This window comes from Acartia tonsa, chromosome 1 (genome assembly GCF_053477335.1).
Source record: "Acartia tonsa isolate MP-2025a chromosome 1, ASM5347733v1, whole genome shotgun sequence".
NCBI classification, from domain to species: Eukaryota; Metazoa; Arthropoda; class Copepoda; order Calanoida; family Acartiidae; genus Acartia; species Acartia tonsa.
In genome coordinates this window covers 39434374-39451795 of record NC_137260.1, presented here as the reverse complement: position 1 = coordinate 39451795, position 17422 = coordinate 39434374, and the positions used below count along the sequence as shown (strand labels likewise).

Here is a 17422-nt window from a genome sequence, read left to right as displayed (position 1 = left end):
AAACCTCTGCTGACTATTTATATTTTGCATTGTTCTAAACATACCTGCATTTAGATTTACCATAATGCAGGGATAGAACAATGCATGAATTAAAATTATATAGGTTGGAATAGTTTGTGTTTTATAGCCCTCTTCCATTTTTGGAAGTGAAGAATTTCCAATTTATTCTTTATTCTATTGAAAATGTGCTATTTTCAATTCATTGGCATTTGTGAATTATAATTACTAGTTGGTGAGCCTCTTGCATTTAGGGCTCTATAATCGGAGGGAGAAGGAGGGGATCACATACAGCCTAAATCCTTAACATTTTAGGAAATCTCAATAGGATCAAAGGTCTGCAAGATCGTAATGGAAAAACATATAAACATACCACTTTATGTATTAGGATGACTTTGTAAATTAATTCATTTATATAAAAGAGTTGTCTGATTAAATTTAAATTTGCATGATCAAAGAAATTAGATTACTTAATAATCTTAAATCTGAATTAATCAGTTTTGAACAATAAACGTGGATAATATGACAGGTGAAAAATTGTCGTCAATTTAGATTCTAACATGGATATAATTTATTGGTCAGTTCGTTCATCCAGTAAGAGGGAAGGGGGTGAGGGTGGATGTGGGATATAGGTATTTTAGTCAGCTACCAGTTAAACTTTATAAGAGAACATGATAATCTGGTGTAAGATCAAAGTAATAATAAATCTAATACTAAAACCTAAATTATTATTTTGATATTGTTATGAGATGTAGAAATGAAAATGAGTGCAGCAAAATTCTTTGTCTTGCTTGCGTAAAGCTGAGAATTAAGGAATAAGTTATTCATCTTTTGTTACATTGACAACAAGGAGTAAGCAACCGTTGTCAAATTATAGATAATGTTTTAATATAAAGGAATTAAGCTAAGGTTAAGCTTAAGGTTATTTGTATTGCATGACGTTATTTTATTAGTCACTATAAACTGCTACTATAAGACTCCGAAACGATTGATAACATAGTGCTTTTGTACAACAGGATATGGTTTTAGGGAACAAGCACAGCCCACTCAAATGTGTAGATATCAAAGGCCAAACAATCAAGTGTTATAAATGAGTATGTAATTGTACTAAGTAGTAATAATATCAATTGTTACATTTTGACATTTAGACAAAACAAATAGGATATTTTTTTAGAATTTTTTTTAAAAAACCAACTAATTAAGCCATTTGCCTTTACTTTTATCTCTGATATCCCTCTGTTTGTTATGATATTTTCAACCTTGAATTCTAACATGATGAAATACATATTTCTGTACATGTGTGCCTTTATATAGTTTTATATTATTTCATCTTGTCACTATAATACAATTTAAATTTTGTACAGAAATGTTACAAAACTGAAGATTGCCTTTTAAAAATTGAAATAAGTCTTGTTAGATAGTTTCACGAAAGGCATTTAAACTTAATTTAGTGAACCGCATATTTTTTCCTGGTTAAATGGTTAAACTACATGTATATGGCATATATTTGAAAGAATTTCAATTTTCTACCACGTAGTTTTTAAAATATCAAGACTTGAAAATCGTCTTTTTGATTTTAGTGGGGCTTTGCTAAGAAATTTCAATTATCAACAAAAAAGATAAAACATAGATCCTACTACATTTTTAAACCCTGTAAAACAATATTATTAATGGCTTATATCTTTTTTTCTTGTAATTAGTAGTATTGTTCTTGAAAACTCTACATCAGTGGGATATATTAAAATTAAAAATTAAAAGATTAAAATTGACCTTTATATCTTCTGGAGCTAGGACTTCTGGCTGAGCTGATAACCCAGAACTTCCTCCTCCTAGACAAAAAAATAATTAAATGCTAGTTCATAAATTTAGATTTTCTGATATTAAAATTAAATTATGCTTGAAATACATTATACTTCAATATTTTTCAATGCTATTAAGGTTATCTGCTGAGCTGGGTTATAATATAATAACCTGCTCTGTAGTGTATATGATGGGAGGGTAGACCCAGCCTTTCTAGCTCAGCAGAACTAAGGTTATCTGCTGAGCTGGGTTATAGTAATATAATTACCTGCTCTGTAGTGTATATGATGGGAGGGTAGACCCAGCCTTTCTAGCTCAGCAGAACTAAGGTTATCTGCTGAGCTGGGTTATAGTAATATAATTACCTGCTCTGTAGTGTATATGATGGGAGGGTAGACCCAGCCTTTCTAGCTCAGCAGAACTTAAGTTATCTGCTTCGTCCACTGGTGGCTCTATATCAACCTACAATAGAAAATAATGTTATGCAACAAGTTAAAATATACTATACTAGTAACTAAAAGCCTCAATGGAAACTTTTACTTAAAAAAATATATAGTTAGAATCTTTCTTGGGCCTTCAAGAGGATACATTGTGATGGAGAACTATCTCATTTGGCGAGATCTTTAACTACAGACAGACTTACACACAGACAGAAATCTTTTATGCTACTTTTAGGATACTTCGGTGTTTTTCTAAATTTAAAAATCTATGGGACTTTTAAAAGATCCTTAAGCCGGTGCTTTCCCACAAAGTGATTGTAGAGCAATGAAACCCCACCTTCTTATTTCTTAAATAAGGGGGGGCGGGGAGGCGAGGCGAGTACTTGTCTTTCTGTGTGTTAAGAACCAATATATTTTACCTCTATTTGAATGTTGATTCCCGCAGGGTTGTTGTCTGCTGGTTGTTGTTGTAAAGATAAGGCGCTGCCACTATTACTACTGCTGCCGCTGCCGATACTGCTAATGCCGCTGCTCTTGTGGCTGTGGCTAGAGATATTTCTTGAGGCTGAAATGGAAAAAAATAATTATTTATCTTGTTTGATGTAAGCCTGTCCTCATGAATGACTACTTTCTAACGGCTACGCACCTGGAGGCCTCTAGGGGCACTTGAGGAAAGAGGGATTAGGGTATGTTAACCCTCCACTTTCATTTAATTTTTTTCGATGAATAGTCCATATATATAGGGGGATTTGCAAAGGGAGTGTATAGGACCTTACTCTGGGCCTTTAGGAAGCTACACTGTGAAGGAGAACCATATCGGTCTAGCGGGTAGTAACATATATACATTCTTTTACTTTTATAAAAGGATAAACGGCTGACTAATAAGCTTCACTATAAATTTGTCTAAAAGTTAACGAGATCTTTCGGTACATACAGACTGAGAGACCCCATTATACTTTTTCTTTTAAATAATGACTTATAACACACGAATTTAGAGAGATTCCCTTGATTTGAGATCAGTATTTAGAAATGTTAGAAAATTTTGCATCAATCAGAAATCATAAATTAGAGCTGGTTCCTTGAATAACTAAACTTGGGATTTTACAATAAAAGTAAATCTCATCTAGGACAATAAAGTAACTGTTAAAGTAATAATGAGTTTGTTTTTTACCCAGCTTTAGATGTTTGACAGTCTTTGTTTGCATTTCTCTGCTTTATTACACATGGATAAAGTGATTTATAGATAAGCTTATTCTGCCAAAGTGATCTTTGAAATATGAATGGATCAAGGCCTAATTTGGAATGATTGTTTTGACAAAGTGACTTTGAATGCAGATAGCTACCAAATGGCCGTCAGTAGATTTTCTGTCTGAACATCTGGAACAAGAATTGAAAGTTTTTAAAGTTATATTTTTGCTTGACAGGCAGGGAAGGACTAGTCTCCAAAGTTATTTAACGTTTTCTTCTTCTATGGCTTAATAACTTTGGAGACTCTAATGAATTTCGATTTGTTGGTCCATTAAGTTGAGTGTCAATTTTACAACTACTAATTGTAATCTAAACAAAGGGAATTTGTGTATAATCATCGGGAATGTACATCAATTTATTGGCCATTGTCTTATCCCTTCAGTTCCCTGCTCTGATAAGAGTAATAAATCCATTTATTCTTTTTGTAAACTTCAGCATAACCTTTACAAATGTTTCCAACATGTATAACAAATTCAAACAAACACAATATCAAATCAATCACACAATAGATCAATAAGTAGAACTACATGGTCAATCTGGTCCTATAATCTGTCAATTTTAAAAAGGTATTCCAAATAGACCAAAACTTTATATATATTTCAACTATTCATTTTGATAATAACGAAATGTTATGATGTTCTAATTTCAAGTTAGCTAACTTTATCCTAAGAAATACATATTCATAGCTGATTTACAATATATATTTTGTCTTATGCTTCACATTACATAAGTGAAGAAATTCTTACACGGTATAGTTTACCAAAGCAAAGCTTTATCCTCAGAAATGTGACTATTTGTAGCTCATCATTCGAATAAAATTAAAAAACATCTGCAGATCAATACCAAAATGTGTACATTATCTAACCAATAATATGGCCTGATTGTTCCTCCACTGTTCTCCTATTGGCTGGTGTAGAGAGTATGCATCTAGATTATATCTATTTGTATATTTATCTATGTGTATTTTAGTGTATTTGTGTGTGTTTATTAGGGTTGGGCCGGATACTTTTTTGGCCGGATACCGGATACCGGATATCCGGCTGATTTCAAATGCCGGATATCCGGTAACCGGCCGGATATCCGGCCAACGCCGGATATCCGGCAAATATCCGGTTATCCGGCCAAATTACCAAATATTAAAGTAGTAAAAAAAAATTTCTTCAGAAATCTTATATAAATTTACATAAAGTTAAACTTATTCAGAAAAAATGTTCTTCTAGCTTCAATAATAAGAAAATTATAGCCATTTAAGATTTTAAAAAGCAGAGATTTTTGGTGTAAAGTATAAAAAATTATAGAGCCGGATATCCGGCCGGATATTGAAAATGGCCGGATATCCGGCCGGATATCCGGCCCAACCCTAGTGTTTATCTATATGTGTGTATTTTCAGTTTGTTGTATTTATTTATCGAATATCAAAATTTGATCAAAGATTTTCATGTATAGTTGAGCTTGGGGACTTGAACAAAAATAGTATACTATGGTAGGGTTGGGCCGGATACTTTTTTGGCCGGATACCGGATACCCGGCCGACTTCAAATGCTGGATATCCGATATCCGGCCGGATATTGAAAATGGCCTGATATCCGGCAAATTGCCGGATAGCCGGATATCCGGTATTAAAAATGAGCCGGGTATCCGGCCCAACCCTATATTATGGTTTATAAAAATCTCAATATGTTTAATTTCCTTGAACAATTTTGTACTTAATTATTAAATATTTAAAGAAAATGATGCTACTTTATAAAAAAGAGAAGTTTTTTATGTCTGCCTGTTAAGATCTCATTAACCACTAAAACGATTGAGATCTCCAATTTAGGAAAGCTTCACATAATTCTATGAATGGTTTAAGCTATTTTTTGCCCCATTAAACCTTTCTAATACAAAGCCTGGCCCTAGATGCAAGATTCACAGATATAATAATAATTTTTGAACAATCAACTGGACTCTACAGACATCCCCTTTGAAATAGCAAGTAGGGAGCGGTGCCGTTCAATTTTTCCACCCCATCTAAAGAATATCCCCCCAGGTAAAACCTTGTCCAAAATATATAAAATTGTAATTGCAGCGCTACTTGTGGACACGCGTATTTTCTTAAATCTTATTTTTTTTCTTTCAGCTCCCCAACTATTAAAGAAGGAAGGGATGTATAAATATATAAATATTTGTAAATAGAAATGTTTCAAGTGCAAATAGTAAGAATAGGTAGTAAATAGATAAATTTACCACGGCTCGAAAGCTGCAATAATATTTTAAACCCGTTTGGATGCTTTGAAAACAGGGATTGCTATATTTGGGACAGATTTAGACCTTCTGCTGATTTTTTAAATTGTAAAAGGTTGATTTCACTAAGTCCTACATGGCGATTGACTCGCGTCTGCTGAGCCCTGAAAATTACATTTTACAGGATGACAAATTGTTTCATTGTTTTAAAAAAAGTAAATACCACTTTTATTGGCCCCGAGAGGCGAAAGGCCCGCACAACAAAACAGGCATTAATTCTTAAAATTCTTTATATTCTTAATATTTGATAAGATACATGATTTTTAAGCTCAGAACTGGTTGTAATCCAGCGAAAATTCGAAGTAAAAATCAGGTAAGTTCAAACTTTTTATTTTGAGGGGAGTAAAATAAGGAGTTTCATAGGTTTAGGGGGGTATTCACACTTTTACCTCCACCCTTTTACCCTTAGCCATATTAAATTGTAAGTAAAAACTGATTATTTTTGTTCAAAAATAACATTTACCACATTATTTTTTGCAGGATACCATGTACTTTGATTTGAGTTTCTTCATATTTAATTTAATTTAAACATTGTATTTTTTTGTGAAATATGTTTTTATCATGAAATGGTGGTTTTACATTAACCTAATTGGAAATAAAAAGGGAATAATTTTACATTATATTTTTAGCCAAGCAGCTCAACAAGCATTTAACCTTTTTTCACATACTCGTTTTTTAAAAGTAACAGGATGTTTGTCTAAAGTTATATGGCTTTTCTTACGGTAATTTTTTTATGTCCTGGTAATGTTTTTTTGTTGTCTATTTTGGGTGGGGAGGGTACCTCCACCTTCTAAAGAAAAACTATACCATTAAAAAAATCCTTCCTCAACCCACAAAATAAATTTATAGCGTTGGGTCAATCTTCCTCCTCCCCCACCCTACAGTGCAAAGAAACTCAATGCTTAGCTGGATCTTTAAAACATTTTAGTGGTGAGCCAGATCACAGCGCGGCATTTCATAAAATGCTGTGCTCTCATTGGTGGAAAGTTGGCTCACCCCAAACTGGCTCACCACTAAAATGATTTAAAGATCCAGCCCTTGATTTTGTTTTTACAAATATTTGCAATCAACTTAATCGAACTAAAATTCCCTAAAATTTTAAAACCAATTGCATGAAAGTTAATTTATCAAGTGGAAGGTCAACTAATAATAATCCCTTGATAAATGACCGTAAGAAGCGCAACTGTTCTATAACGAGAGAATATCCAAACATCCGTTTATGAAATTGAGTATGTACTTTGCTTGAAAACTTTAGTTAAACTTTGATTGGTTAGTTTAAACTAGCCGTGTTCAAACTTTTTAACCAAAACTTTAGTATACATATGGGATAATTTGTTCATCATTATTGGGGATCAATTTATCATTCATTGTCTTATCCCCGAAGATCCCTGGGTTGGTATGCAAGCTTGCATTTAAATTGTCAGATTGTTAGGGAAAAACAAAAATGATGAGTTAGTGAGAGAAGCTTTAAAGTTGTTTTTAACTTGGCTCACCAATATTAATTTCCTAGATTTGTACTCTTTTAAGTTGTTCTTAAATTAGATCTCCCAGGCTGATTTCTTAGATCTGTACTCTTTAAAATGGATATAAAGGGTCCACTCTTAGCCTATTGTATCTAGACTACAAAAATTACAGGAAATTATATCAAATATAGTGGTTTAAACCAGTGGCATGCACAGTAATTCACCAGGGGGTAACAAACAATTAGGGGTGAAAAAAGAGAAGGAAGGGCAGAAATTCTCAAATTTTAATTTTAAATTTATATTACTACAAGCAACTGATTTAAATCTAAATTAGAGGCTTACCAATTCCTTAAATACCCACAAAGAAGAGCACAAAACAAAATTTACAAAACAATAGAAACAATTCAGTTGATCTATAAATAAATATGCAGATTTCAAAGGAAATAAGCATTCAATACAATTTGTACACGACACAGTACAAAAGGTATGAAACAATTTGGTTGGCCTACACCAAAATGTGCAGCTTCAAAGGAGAAAAGTATTCATTTCAATATATAAAAATGGAAGAAATCAATATATAGTTTATCTAATTATAAATTTTAATGTGCAGAACACAATGTACAAAACAGTAAAGTAATAACAGTCTTTTCAAGCTTATAAATGTATAGATTTTAATGTATATAAAATTGTGTACATAATGTACTAAACAGTAAAGTAATCACAGTCTACTCAAACATTAATGTGGAAATAAAGTGTATCAAATCATGTACACAATGTACAAAACAGTAAAGTAATCTCAGATGATCTAAACTTGAATGTGCAGCTTCCAAAGTCATTAAGTGCTAATCCGAGCAGTGCCACTTTTTCCTCACAAACACTGAGAGGGGATATTTATTGTCAAAAACAATTTTGTCCAAATTTTTTCGGCTAGTTAAAAATAATCCTCATTGAGACGATGTGTAATGTTTTTCTAGGGTGTATTAAAAGAATGAGGTAATAAGATATCAACATAAGTATGAAGTAATTAGGTATGGCGCTAGAAAAATATCATAGCCACAACCACTTCTATCTAAATTCATGTTGTCGGGATAAAACAAGTGAAATTGAAAGTCGATGATGTATTTGTAATCAACAAAAAAAAACAACAAGGATGACACCATCTAACAAAACAAAACGTTTAAAACAACACTTTTACTATCTATCTATAGTCTTAAATCTAAGACCGTAATGTATTTTCCAGAAATGACTTCGTATTTGATTAGAACCAGTTTTCAGCCATACTGAAAAAATCATGTGTTTAATAAGATTCGAATAATAACTATACTTTATTTTTTTTAGTAACCGTTTCACTATCCAAGCTATCGTTCATTTTTCCTAGAAAAGTTGATAGTTTCAGAGTTTAAGCCCCTAAAATATAAATGTTACCATTTTCCAACCAAAGTTTACTATATTGCAATAAAAGAACAATTTTCACAGATATGGTCAGTAAATCAATTAAAATGACATTAAATTCATAGTATTTTTGTTATACATTTTCAAAAATGCCCTAAAACAAGTAAGTAAAAGTAACTTAAGTTATAAGGAAGCTTTAAATTAGTATTTCTACCAATAAACGCAAATTAAAATTTTAGTTTAAAAAATAACCGCGAGGTGTATCTATTTTTGTTTAGAACAACTTTCTACGATACAAATTGTTATATTAGGTATTACTATATGTTAATATATATTTTTGCAATTAATTATTAAGATTTTTTTGTTTAATTTTGATAACCAATAATATTTTTAGATGAGTCAAACATATAAATAATATTTTATAAATAAATACAAAAGAATTTCAAATTTGACTATGTAATATAGCTAGTATAAATTCCTTCTGGATTATTATTTGAAGATCACTAGATCACAAATAACGGTTTGCGTGAAATTTATATAGTCAAACAAAGAAAAAGAACACATTAAATATGTAATTATAATAGAAATAGGATGTATGTTAGTAGCTGAAGAATCTCTATATGCTTTAAGTACAAAATCGCAAAATACTTATCCCAATGGGATGTTTTTATCACGGAAGCTTAGAAAATGTTTTAGGCTATTTTTCTTCCCTAGAGGCTAAGGGTGAAACAACTAGTCTTATAAAATGCAATTTATCAGATCCATTAACAAACAACGAAGAAACAGACCTTTACATATCCTTGTTGATAAAACACGTTTATAAATATTTTAAAAATAACCGCAACCAGGGATAAGGGATGGGAAACGTAAGAAAATATTATTCCAGGCCTATTTTCCAACTAGGCCTAAAAAACTAGTTTCGGGATGACGCAGTAGTTAGATTTGAAAACTATGAACAATGATGAAATAGCTATTATATGAATGCAAAGAAAAAAAGTATAGAATAGAATTCAGGTAGTTGATTCCACAAAATGTAATAAAAACTTTTCAAAGAACCAATTTGTTAGTGGCTTTAAGTAGAATCCCGTTAAGATGGTCATTATTTCGCCACCCCCCCCCCCCCCCCATTTAAAAAAAAGTTTTTTTTTGAGATGGTTAAATCTGATTTATTTTCAAACATTTTAAGGAGGGATCTACTTCACCCCAAAATTTGTATTTAGAAATGAACACCGCTTTAGCCCCCCAGCTTTAATAAATAAATTAAGTAGATTTGAATAAGTACATGGGTAACATTCTATCAACAAATTGTTCCATAGCATACATATAAATTAAGAATTTTTAAAAAAAATTAATTTTACGTTAAATATTAACAGAAAAGTTCAATTAAGTGTGCATTAATTTTTACCAAAATTAATGAAAAATTTTTTTTAACAAAACACAGTACACTTTTATTTACATATTGAACTAGTTTTGTATTTGTAATCATTTAGGTGGGTTATCAATTCCACATGAAATGTAACTTTTAAATTGTCTAAAGACAATGAGTTTTTCACATTGTTCTAAAGTATAAAATGTTGAATCCTACTCAGTCTTCAAAAAACGATCTCTCAATTTATGTTTTGCTATATGGACATTTATTAATGTGTAGGTTTAATAAAAAGTTGATGTGATTGAACGTCATATATATTGTTGTCCTTCTGATAGCAGAAACTTTCCATTGTTGTCTTTCTAATAGCAGAAATTTATGTTTGCTTGAATTAATTTAGCCAATAATGAACTGGGGGACGCGTTTGTTATTAATAATTGGTTAATGCTAAAAGCAAGTTTCAGGTTATTGGATATTGGCCTACAGCCAATGAGGAACTGGCGAAAATGAGTTGATTTTATAGGCAAAAAAGAAAAGTTGCCCCATCACTTTTAAAAGGAGGCTGAGACCTAATTTTCGGCCAGGTTTCCCATCCCTTATCCCTGACCGCAACGAGTCTCTTTATTAGTTAAAATTTATTATTTTCAAACTAAATTGTTAGTTTATTGTAATTATACATATATAATTTTATTAACTTTTACATTAACATTTTTGAATGTTTTTAAAAAAAATTGTATTAGATGAATAATTCTTTAAAGTCTTAGCTTTTAAGTAAATATTTGATATAAATATTTATAATATTTGTATTTCAATTGATAAACATAACTTTTAGCTATCGAATGATCTAATTAACAATCAATGTATGTGCCGCACTTCTACTGAATCGGAAACATTTGAGGTTACAAATCTATCGACTTAATAATTAGATGCTGTAATACAAGAACACCAATTGCCACTTTCTCTAAATTTTCCTAACATTTGCATTTCTCACTCATTTTCTCATGAGAGTTTAAAAGAGACAAATATTGAGGCAAGGATGACAACATCTATAAGTGACAAAGTACAAAATCTTGGATGGACAAGCAGACAAAGTGAGTTATAGAAATAAAAGAGAGATAATATGCAACAAATCGTAGAGAAAAATATTGCAATACTTGACCTACAATATCTTTTGAAGCATCATAACTGACAGATCGACGGACCAAGTAAATTATTTACTGGGTGCTCTTTGGTAGAGGAAATCATATTTCTCAAACAGCGTTACTGATGGACAGACAGACAGACAAAGTGAAGAAGGGCTAAATAACTTACACAGCTAGTGGACCTATTTCATAATAATATTTGTCCATTAAAATCTCGCAAACTACTGTATCAATTGGGTCCACCATTTTTTAGACACTTTTTTTCTAGCTTCAAAAATAAGAAAATGACAGCCTGAGCCTTCTTTTGAAATTTTTAAGTAAAAAAGGACCTTAAAATAAAAGGAAAACAGTAAAAGTGTCTAACTATGACGTCAGAAAAAATTAACAATTAACCAATGAGAAGCCAGTATTCACAATGGTAAAATATATAGCGGCCTCTCATTGGTTAATTGTTAATTTTTTCTGACGTCATAGTTAGACACTTTTACTGTTTTCAATAAAGGTTGTTAAATAAAAGGGAGAAGGAAGCGAAAATTTACTTTGACTCACTTATAAACGGAAATTCATTATCTATCAAGGGACATGCACAGCCCTCTATCTCTTATAGGAGCTTATATAATAATAGGGAGGGGAGGGGGGGGGGGAGGGGCGTTGAACGCCCCCACCCCCACCCACCGATAAAACTGCGGCAAGGGGCCGACTGTTAAGGGTTAAACAAGGATGACAACATCCATAAGTAGCGAAGCACAAAAATTATGTATAAGAATTTAAAGATTAGTTGTCAAAAACATGTATATTGGGGAAAAATTACGAAACCTTTTCAACATTTGTTTCTAATTATTTAATACTTATATATCAGTATGATGACTAACAGACTGCCGGTCAAAGTAAATTACATACTGGATGCTCAAAACAACGTGAAATTTTTATTTTTATATTTTTAACTAAAAAATTTTGAACTTGGACCATAAACACCAAAGATATGAGGAAAAATGTAAATAATATAAAAAATAGCCAAAAACCTGCAGAAAGGCAGTCTGACCCCATTGATGTTTTCTTGAAAAGACAGGAAATTTAATTTTGATATCTATAACTGAAAAAATTTTGGAAAACGGACCATAAACACCAAAGGTAAGGATAAAAATGTGAAAAATACAAAAATAGCCTAAAACCTGCTTAAAGGCAGTCTGACCGTCATAGTTGTTTTCTTGAAATGACAGGAATTTTATTTTGATATCTAAAACTGAAAAATTTTTGGAAATTGGACCATAAACACCAAAGATATGGAGAAAAATGTGAAAAATAGCCTAAAACCTGCTAAAAAGCTGTCCGACCGCCAATGACGAATTATAGTTAATTGGGCTCCTTAACAATGGGAATGTTGTCACAAAATTTCAGCCTTCTATCTTTTATAGGAGCCGAGAAAATCGCGTTTCCCCCAAACTAAGACAGACGGACAGACGGATAGACGGACATTTCAAATTATAGAGTAGCTTCGCTACTAAAAATTAGTATGTTATTGAACATATTTATTCCTATATCCCATTAGAAAATATGCTATATGATAGTTTGTATATTATAAATAGTTTTATTTAATTAATAGGTCAACTAGAGCAAAAATTCTTTACATAGTTTTATAACAGGAAAAATTTTTCTTGTCTAATATTATAAAATAAGTATGTTACTGAACATATTTATTCCTATATACCATATGTTAATATTACGATAGTTTGTATTAAATAAATAGTTTATTAATAGGTCAACAAGAGCAAAAATTCTTTACATAGTTTTATAACAGGAAAACATTTTTCTTGTCTAATATTATAAATAATTATATTACTAAACATATTTATTCTTATATCCCATTAAAAAATATGTTAATTTTACGATAGTTTGTATATTATAAATAGTTTTATTTAATAGGTCAACTAGAGCAAAAATTCTGTACATAGTTTTATAACAGGAAAACATTTTTCTTGTCTAATATTACAAAATAAGTATGTTACTAAACATATTTTTTTTTTTTTATTTATTAATAGATTTATTATACATAAAATCCAATATAGGACAAGTCATAAAAAAAGTTTCTTTTAGTCAATATGTAAATTTTTATAATAATTGCATAACAAGATAGTTTAAATAACATGTATATACATTTTAATAGCAAGTTTTGCTGGTTATCTTTACATTTCCCTCCCATCTGGTTGTGGATCTGCAGTACACCTGTTCAGATCCATGGAATTGCTGGCTGTACCTGGAATTCTGGTGCTCAGCTCTTGGTTTATGTTGATGTGCATTAGTCCAAGCATGGTCATGACCCTTGTGACCACCAGTATAATTATGCCCACTATGACCATGAGCTTTGGGTCCACCATGACCGCTAGAGGTAGTCTTGTACTCTGTATAGGATCTGTGACTATCTCCAGACTCTGTTGACCTACGGCTACGGCTCTCATGTTGGGGCCTTTGATTAAACTGTTCTGAAGATGGTTGAGCTGGAAACATATTTATTCTTATATCCCATTAAAAAATATGTTAATATTACGATGGTTTGTATAAAATAAATAGTTTATTAATAGGTCAACAAGAGTTAGAATTCTGAAGATATCTTTATTGTCTAAATATTATAAAATTGGACATACTTATTCCTATATTCCGTTAGAAAATATGTTGATAATATTACGATAGTTTGTATAAAATAAATAGTTTATTAATAGGTCAACAAGAGCAAGCATTCTTTAAATAGTTTTTTTTTAACAGAAAGATATCTTTATTGTCTAAATATTATAAAATTGAACATAATTATTCCTATATCTTATTAGAAAATATGTTGATAATGTTATAGTTTGTATAATATAAATAGTTTATTAATAGGTCAACTACTGCTAAAATTCTTCACATAGTTTTATTACAGGAAGATGCATTTATAGTCTGAAAGCAAAGTATCTGGGATCTTAAAAGATAAGACAATAAGAGATAAATTGATGTCCAATGATGATAAACAGAATTACACTTCTATATTGAGCCAGCCAATAAAAATACCAATATGTTTGTACCAGGTATAATAAATCCAAATATCCCCTACCTTCCAGCAAATACAAAGACATATTTTTTTATTCTTTGTTTTTAACATCTTAATCAGAACTGTTGATTTATTAAATTAGTGAAACAATTTTATTCCATAAATAAAATTAGAAAATATAAATTGTCTTTCTATCTAAAGTATGACTGTATATACTTAATTTTTAACATTTTTTATTCTCGCATACCCAGATAAAATGTTTTTCTCCCAGCTGGCTTATATATGAAAACTCCCCATTCCCCCTCAAGGCTTTACCCTATTCCCATACATTTCTAGAGATGCTGCGCTACCAAGAATATGTGGAAGTATTGCGGATATAAATGGAAACTAAAACTCTTGATGCAAACAGGAATTAGCATGGAGGAAGGGAGGAGACATTGGAATATAAATTATACTGGTACCCAATATTTAATAAACATGTTATCTCATTAATTGGCATAAATACTTTGAGGACTTTTATTCAATCCTGGTTGGTTGGTTCAAGCCAGCAGTGTCAACAATTTCCAACTAATAATTTTGAACTTTAGAAGAATTAGTACATTAAATCATAAGATCCCATAATATCCGTGAAACTTAGTGTTCGTATAAATACACACTGTGTAAAATGTACTGTCCTTACTCAGGGATGAAAGTTATAAGTAATTAGCATTTTAGTAAACTCAAGCGGCTGCACACCTAGCAACTAGGGGCTCCTTATTCAAAGGGGTATGGAAGAGCCGAAAAACAGCCTAAAACGACCTAAAGACTTGAAGCTTTTCTGTTAATTTCAGGAAAACCATATCGCAGGGATAAGGGATGGGAAACGTAAGAAAATATTATTCCAGGCCTATTTTCCAACTAGGCCTAAAAAACTAGTTTCGGGATGACGCAGTAGTTAGATTTGAAAACTATGAACAATGATGAAATAGCTATTATATGAATGCAAAGAAAAAAAGTATAGAATAGAATTCAGGTAGTTGATTCCACAAAATGTAATAAAAACTTTTCAAAGAACCAATTTGTTAGTGGCTTTAAGTAGAATCCCGTTAAGATGGTCATTATTTCGCCACCCCCCCCCCCCATTTAAAAAAAAGTTTTTTTTTGAGATGGTTAAATCTGATTTATTTTCAAACATTTTAAGGAGGGATCTACTTCACCCCAAAATTTGTATTTAGAAATGAACACCGCTTTAGCCCCCCAGCTTTAATAAATAAATTAAGTAGATTTGAATAAGTACATGGGTAACATTCTATCAACAAATTGTTCCATAGCATACATATAAATTAAGAATTTTTAAAAAAAATTAATTTTACGTTAAATATTAACAGAAAAGTTCAATTAAGTGTGCATTAATTTTTACCAAAATTAATGAAAAATTTTTTTTAACAAAACACAGTACACTTTTATTTACATATTGAACTAGTTTTGTATTTGTAATCATTTAGGTGGGTTATCAATTCCACATGAAATGTAACTTTTAAATTGTCTAAAGACAATGAGTTTTTCACATTGTTCTAAAGTATAAAATGTTGAATCCTACTCAGTCTTCAAAAAACGATCTCTCAATTTATGTTTTGCTATATGGACATTTATTAATGTGTAGGTTTAATAAAAAGTTGATGTGATTGAACGTCATATATATTGTTGTCCTTCTGATAGCAGAAACTTTCCATTGTTGTCTTTCTAATAGCAGAAATTTATGTTTGCTTGAATTAATTTAGCCAATAATGAACTGGGGGACGCGTTTGTTATTAATAATTGGTTAATGCTAAAAGCAAGTTTCAGGTTATTGGATATTGGCCTACAGCCAATGAGGAACTGGCGAAAATGAGTTGATTTTATAGGCAAAAAAGAAAAGTTGCCCCATCACTTTTAAAAGGAGGCTGAGACCTAATTTTCGGCCAGGTTTCCCATCCCTTATCCCTGCCATATCGATTCAACAGTTAGCGAGATCCTTCGCAAAGACAAAAAACCTTACTTTATATAATAGGATATCATCAGCTGTGCTCCTAGATGCCTACTCAGTATTTTTGAGGGTTGGTGTTTAGACCCTCAATCTCGTTTTTTTGCTACTTAAATACTGTGTTTATAGGAGGTTAGCTTTTTGCTTATTTATTGTAGTTTACTAAAAAAGACTTAAACTTGCTAGGCTTATACCTGCAATGCCCTAACCCTGTGGGGCTTCGTTTTACCCAATAAAACCATAAAATAACCAAAAGCAACAAAAAGAAAAATGACGAAAAACTACCCTCTTCTTTTCAATTCAATTAAAAAACTACCAAAACAATTTTTCATTCAAAGGCTAACTATTACTGTTGACTCTTATCCCTTAATCAATGAGTATATACTATGTATTCTAAACTCAATTTTAAAGAATTGGCTTGCTGCTACTAAGCACGGTGTGTGACAATTACTTTGAAATACAATTCATAATAAGGATATAAAAGTTTCATTAATAAAATACAGTTTTAATATTTATTTTAGGAATCTAAGTAGACTGTAGGGAACCCATTAAATGTAGATATTATATTTACTAAAAAAGGTGTCTTAGCTTTTGTGATTTTTAAAAAAATAGCTTGGTGTTTTTAGTAAGTAGTAGATGTAAAATGATCCATAGAATTTAGATTTGCGATCGTTTTTTTGTAGACCTCTTATTTTTGAAGTAATTTAAGTTTTTTAAAAATGAAGTTAGCTTTAAGATATAATAACGCAACAAAAAAAAACCAAAAAAATTGCCATTATGAACAAAAATAGTAAGATCTTTAATTGGACACCTTACTTTTTTAAACATATTGAGTAATTATTGAAAAAAATCTATTTTGTTGACCCCGGCGAATCAAAACTTTGAACATTGGAAGCTCGTCACGAATGGGTTTTTAAAAATCACAAAAGTTAGGACACGTTCTTTAGCTAACATTAGGTATACAATACTAATTCTAAAAATATTAAACTAAACATCCCAAACAAATTGACCCTTCTGTGTATTAATTTAATCGGATGCAAAGTTTTGACACTATTATTTTAAAACTAGCAAATCAAAATTCAATAAAAGTATCCAAAATTTTTTAATTAACAAATAAGATTTCGCGGTTATAAACCTTTGGATGACATTCTTATGTCCCTTTCCTCACGGAGAATGTTACATGTTAAGCAAATTTATTTTATCTTCAGTATATAAATCCCTGCTCCGTTACTGCTGCACTAGCAAAGTCATTCTTGAAAATCCAATT

General features: G+C 31.0%; 1 protein-coding gene across 1 annotated transcript in view; it reads right to left on the bottom strand.

The window, feature by feature from the left end:
• Positions 1 to 17422, bottom strand: part of LOC145319207 (pikachurin-like) — a 124225-nt gene that overhangs the window by 62638 nt on the left and 44165 nt on the right. Inside the window, exons 3-5 of the mRNA XM_080161178.1 lie at positions 2657 to 2802; positions 2163 to 2259; positions 1768 to 1826 (exon numbers count right to left, since the gene is read on the bottom strand). Coding sequence (XP_080017304.1) covers positions 1768 to 1826; positions 2163 to 2259; positions 2657 to 2802 — 302 coding nt within the window. The remainder of the gene's footprint in view (positions 1 to 1767; positions 1827 to 2162; positions 2260 to 2656; positions 2803 to 17422) is intronic.